Genomic DNA, 6,024 nt, shown 5'->3' with positions numbered 1-6,024 from the left:
TGAAATATACAAAATTCTGAGGGGGCTGGACAGGGTAGATGCAGAGAGGATTGCCCCTCGTGGGGCAATCTAGAACGAGGGCAGGAGTTGGCCCTCGAGTCTGCTCTGCCATCCAATAAGATCATGACTGATCTGATCATGGACTCAGCTCCATCATCATCATCATCATAGACGGTCCGTCAAAGCAAGGATGAGTCCCTTCCATGCCAAAAAAAGGATGAGTTCACAGATGTTTCAATGAAGGACATGATGTTCCAATCCCGAACTACATGTTGAAGGGTGGAAGATGCCTGTGGGTGGATTGTTTTAACGTGGGGTGACCATTGCACACCAGCCACCACACGGGCTTGACAGAGCTCGGCCTTTATCCAGTGGCAAGGGTTAACCAAGATGACTGGAGACCTGCAGTGCTGCACGGACCCAGTGCGTACAAATATCGCAGTATGGGTTGGCCCGTGCTGTTCCTGGGCCCTCGGCTCTCCTAGCCCCGAACTCTCGCCTCTCCTTGGTCCCGACCTCGCCGCTCCTGCTGTATCTGCCCATACGCCAATCACCGACCTGGACCTTGGTGACGTCCAATCCAGTCGCCCTGTTCACTGCCGTCACCCTCCTGCACCAGCGTGCACTGTACCTTCGAGTGGTACATTGCTCCCAGGGCCGCTCGCTGCTCCAAAGGAAAAACAGACAAGACGCTCAACTCCACTTCCCTGCCCGCTCCCTATAACCCTTTACTCCCTTATCATTCAAAAATCTCTCTCCACCTTAAATATATTCAATGACCCAGCCTCCACAGCTCACTGGGGCAGAGAATTCCACAGATTGACAACCCTCCGAGAGAAGAAATTCCTCATCTCCATTCTAAATGGGCGGCCCCTTATTCTGAGACTATGTCCCCTAGTTCTAGATTCCCCCACGAGGGGGAACGTCCTCTCTGCATTCATCCTGTCGAGCCCTCTCTTATAGGTTACAGAGATAGGGAGAGGCCATGGAGGAATTTGAGCACAAGGATGGAGAATTTTTAAAATGGAGACATTGCCTGAGTAAGATTCAATGCAGGCCAGTGAGCAAAGGGGGAGGTGATGGGTGAACGGGACCTGGTGTGAGTTGGGACACGGGCAACAGAGTTTTGGATGAGCTCAAGGTTATAGAGGGTGGAAGACGGGAGGCCGACCAGGAGAGTGTTGGAGTAGACTAAAAGAATATGGAGCCAAAAAGTGATCAGCCACAATCTCATTGAATGGTGGAACGGGCTTGAGGGGCTGAATGACCTCCTCCTGTTCCTCCTTACCCTGTTCATCAATGCCCTGACCATGAGGGACATATCTTACATGAGGGCCATGTCTTCTCCCTCATGTGTTTATCCAGCTTCCCCTTAAATGCATCGATACTATTCGCCTCAACCACTCCCTGTGGGAGCGGGTTCCACATTCTCACCCCTCTCTGGGGAAAGTTTCTCCTGAATTCCCGACTGGATTTACTGATGACGATCTTATATTTTGTGGTCCCCTAGTTTTGGTCTCCCCCACAAGTGGAAATATCTTCTCTATGTCCACCCTACCAAGAACATTGGAATTATGTGCAGGAGGCGACCATTCGAGCCTGCTCCACCACTCAGTAAGATCATGGCTGATCTTCAACCTCAACTCCACTTTTCTTCCCAATCCCCATATCCCTGAATTCCTCTGGAATCCAAAAATATATCGATCTCAGCCTTGAATATACTCAACTCCACAGCCCTCTGGGGCAGAGAATTCCAGAGATTCACCTGAGTGAAGAAATTCCTCGTCATCCAGTCCTAAATGGCCAAGCCCTTATCCTGAGACTCTCCTCCCTGCATCTACCCTGTCAATCCCCCTCGGAATCCTGTATGTTTCAATGAGATCACCTCTCCTTCTAAACTTCAGAGAGTATCGGACCAATCTACACAATCTCTGCTCATAGGACAACCCTCTCATCCCACGAGGGTTGTAAATCTGTGGAATTCGCTGCCTCAGAGAGCTGTGGAGGCTGGGTCATTGAATATATTTAAGACAGAGATAGACAGATTTTTGAGCAATAAGTGAGTAAAGAGTTATGGGAAGCGAGCAGGGAAATGGATCTGAGTCCATGATCAAATCAGCCACGATCGTATTAAATGGTGGAGCAGGCTTGAGGGGCCGAATGGCCAACTCCTGTTCCTATTTCTTATGTTCTAACTCATGCTGTACCTGCCCTGGGAATGTTTGATAGGGACAGTGTCGAAGGAGCTTTACTCTGTATCAAACCCCGTGTTGTACCTGTCCTGGGAGTGTTTGATGGGACAATGTAGAGGGAGCTTCACTCTGTATCTAACCCGTGCTGTACCTGCCCTGGGAGTGTTTGATGGGACAATGTAGAGGAAGCTTTACTCTGTATCTAACCCGTGCTGTACCTGCCCTGGGAGTGTTTGATGGGACAGTGTAGAGGGAGCTTTACTCTGTATCTAACCCCATGCTGCACCTGCCGTGGAAGAATCATGCGAGACTCTTGAACTGATATAAATGATCTTTATTGACATTCAGACATCATTATTTCATCCCACACAAACTTATTCTGGGGAGCTCCGCCCAGAACTGAGGATGATCAAGACCCAGTTCTGAGAGTCTAACCACCACCCCTTGACATTCAACGACATTACCATCGCCAAATCCCCCACCATCAACATCCTGGGGGTCACACTGGGCCGTTCGGGGGGTGATGTCACACTGGGCCGTTCGGGGGGGTGATGTCACACTGGGCCGTTCGGGGGGGTGATGTCACACTGGGCCGTTCGGGGGGGTGATGTCACACTGGGCCGTTCGGGGGGGTGATGTCACACTGGGCCGTTCGGGGGGGTGATGTCACACTGGGCCGTTCGGGGGGGTGATGTCACACTGGGCCGTTCGGGGGGTGATGTCACACTGGGCCGTTCGGGGGGTGATGTCACACTGGGCCGTTCGGGGGGTGATGTCACACTGGGCCGTTCGGGGGGTGATGTCACACTGGGCCGTTCGGGGGGGTGATGTCACACTGGGCCGTTCGGGGGGTGATGTCACACTGGGCCGTTCGGGGGAGGGGGGGGGCGGTGGGGGTGATGTTACAATGGGCCGTACGGGGAGGGATGATGTTGCAATGGGCTGTACCCGGGGGGGGTGGGTGTGGGTGATGTCACATTGGGCCGTTCGGTGGGGGGGGTGATGTCACAATGAGGGGGCTTGACAAGGTGGATGCAGAGAGGATGGGGGAGACTAGAACTAGGGGGCATGATCTTAGAATAAGGGGCCGCCCATTTAAAACTGAGATGAGGGGGAATTTCTTCTCTGAGGGTTGTAAATCTGTGGAATTCTCTGCCTCAGAGAGCTGTGGAGGCTGGGTCATTGAATAAATGTCAGACAGAGATCGACAGTTTCTTAACCGATAAGGGGTTATGGGGAGCGGGCAGGGAAGTGGAGCTGAGTCCATGATCGGATCAGCCATGATCGTATTAAATGGTGGAGCACGCGCGAGGGGCCGTATGCCCTACTCCTGTTCCTATTTCTTATGGTCTCATGTTCTCCTGCTCCTAATAATAATTGAGCTGGATCAATTGGGAACGTGATTTACAGCAGAATCTGAGCACTGTGGTCAATTGTGCATTCGCTGGTGTCTCAGCAGGTGAGATGAACATGTGAATTGCTTGTCACACATGGAGCATGCGAACTGGCCCTCTGCAGTGTGCACTCGCTGGTGTCTCAGGAGGCTGGCGGTCCGTGCGAAACTCTTCCCGCAGTGGGAACAGCTCAGCGTGCCCTCCCGCGCGCTCCCGCCGTGGACGCGGCTATGCCGCTTGAGGTCCTTGGCGGATTTGAAGCTCTTCCGGCAGTCTGGGCACTTGCAGGGCCGGTGGTCGGAGTGAACCAGGAGGTGCTCGCGCAGGGAGGCGGCGAGGGCGAAGCCTTTGCCGCACTGGGTGCAGGCGAAGGGCCGCTCCTGCGTGTGGACGCGCTGGTGGGTCAGCAGGCTGGAGGACCAGCAGGCTGGAGGACTGGGTGAAGCCCTTGCCGCACTCGGGGCAGAGGAAGGGCCGTTCCCCGGTGTGGACACGCCGGCTCGCGGAAACGCTTGCCGCAGCCGTACGGCCTCTCGCCCCCCGTGCGTCCGGCGGTGAATCCGCAGGTACTTGAAGCTCTTGCGGCATTCGGGGCAAGGGGAAGGGCCTCCCGTCGGCGTGCGCGTGCTCGAGCAGGGAGGAGGCCAGGCCGAAGGCCTTGCCGCACACGGGGCAGACGAACGGCCTCTCGCCGCTGTGCGCCCGCTGGTGCAGCAGCAGGGTGGACGATTGGGTGAATCGCTTGCCGCACACGGGGCAGGCCTGCCGCCGGTGCGAAAGCGCTGGTGCTGCGTCAGCTCCTGCGAGCGCTTGAAGCGCTTCCCGCAGGCGAAGGGTCTCTCGCCAGTGTGAGCCCGCCGGTGCGTCTCCAGGTGGCCCGACTGGCTGAAGCCCGTCCCGCACACCAGGCAGATGAAGGGCCACTGGCCCGTGTGCCGGTGCATTTCCAGCTCGGACGGGAAACCGAAGGTGCGCCCGCAGTCCCAGCAGCGGAACGGCTGGTCCCTGGAGTGATGGCGCCGGTGCCGACCCAGGCTGGCCGCTCGGCTGAAGGAGCGCCCACACACAGAGCACACGGAGGGCCTGTCCGGGCTCGCATTGCTGCGCTCCCCTCCCGTGTGCCGAGGGGGATTCACATCCCGCTGAACCGAGTGACTCGGTGCGATCGTCCCCTGACACTTGTTGCACCCTGGAAAACAAGTTTGCATAATTAACTTTGCATTGAGAGATGTCTGAGTCAGAAAGTTGTGGGTTCAAGTCCAACACCAGAGACGTGAGCATAAAAAAAATCGAGGCTGACACTCCAGTGCAGTGCTGAGGGAGCGTCGCACTGTCGGAGGGGCGGTGCTGAGGGAGCGCCGCACTGTCGGAGGGGCGGTGCTGAGGGAGCGCCGCACTGTCGGAGGGGCAGTCCTTAGGGAGTGCCAGACTCTCGGAGGGGCAGTGTACTGAGGGAGGGCCGCACAGTGAGAGGAGCGGGAATGGGGGTGCGCCGCACTGTCGGAGGGGCAGTGCTGAGGGAGCGCCACACTATCGGAGGGGGAGTACTGAGGGAGTGCCGCACAGTGAGAGGAGCAGTACTGAGAGAGCGCCGCACAGTGAGAGGAGCAGTACTGAGGGAGCGCCGCAGTCGGACGGGTGGCACTGAGGGAGCGCCACAGTATTGGAGGGGGAGTACTGAGGGAGGGCCGCACAGTGAGAGGAGCTGTACTGAGGGAGCGCTGCACTGTCGGAGGGACGGTGCTGAGGGAGCGCCGCACTGTCGGAGGGGCGGTGCTGAGGGAGCGCCGCACTGTCGGAGGGGCGGTGCTGAGGGACAGACGCACTGTCGGAGGGGCGGTGCTGAGGGAGCGCCGCACTGTCGGAGGGGCGGTGCTGAGGGAGCGAGGCACTGTCGGAGGGACAGTACTGAGGTTGTGTCATCCTCTCGGAGCGGCGGTACTGACGGAGGGCCGCACAGTGAGAGGAGCAGTACTGAGGGCGCGCCGCAGTCGGAGGAGCGGTGCTGAGGGACAGACGCACTGTTGGAGGGCCGGTGCTGAGGGAGCGCCGCACTGTCTGAGGGACAGTACTGAGGGTGTGTCATCCTCTCGGAGCGGCGGTACTGACGGAGGGCCGCACAGTGAGAGGAGCGGTACTGAGGGCGCGCCGCAGTAGGAGGGGCGGTGCTGAGGGACAGACGCACTGTCGGAGGGGCAGTCCTTTGGGAGTGCCAGACTCTCGGAGGGGCAGTACTGAGGGAGGGCCGCACAGTGAGAGGAGCGGGAATGGGGGTGCGCCGCACTGTCGGAGGGGCAGTGCTGAGGGAGCGCCACACTATCGGATGGGGAGTACTGAGGGAGTGCCGCACAGTGAGAGGAGCAGTACTGAGGGAGCGCCGCAGTCGGACGGGTGGCACTGAGAGAGCGCCACAGTATTGGAGGGGGAGTACTGAGGGA

At 57.8% G+C, this 6,024-nt stretch overlaps 1 protein-coding gene across 1 annotated transcript; it reads right to left on the bottom strand.

Annotated features, from left to right (window-relative positions):
* Positions 1–3,621: 3,621 nt before the first annotated feature.
* LOC139235733 (zinc finger protein 135-like) lies at positions 3,622–4,794 on the bottom strand. Its single transcript, XM_070866766.1, has one exon. The coding sequence runs from the start codon at positions 4,792–4,794 to the stop codon at positions 3,622–3,624; it is 1,173 nt and encodes a 390-aa protein (XP_070722867.1).
* Positions 4,795–6,024: the final 1,230 nt, after the last annotated feature.

This window comes from Pristiophorus japonicus, chromosome 23, assembly GCF_044704955.1.
Source record: "Pristiophorus japonicus isolate sPriJap1 chromosome 23, sPriJap1.hap1, whole genome shotgun sequence".
Lineage (NCBI taxonomy): Eukaryota > Metazoa > Chordata > Chondrichthyes > Pristiophoridae > Pristiophorus > Pristiophorus japonicus.
The sequence above is the reverse complement of the archived record's forward strand: the minus strand, read 5'-3'. Positions and strand labels throughout refer to the sequence as shown.

Bases quoted from the DNA above. Each gene is read 5' to 3' on its own strand.
- LOC139235733 (XM_070866766.1), bottom strand. From the start codon at position 4,794: ATGCAAACTTGTTTTCCAGGGTGCAACAAGTGTCAGGGGACGATCGCA.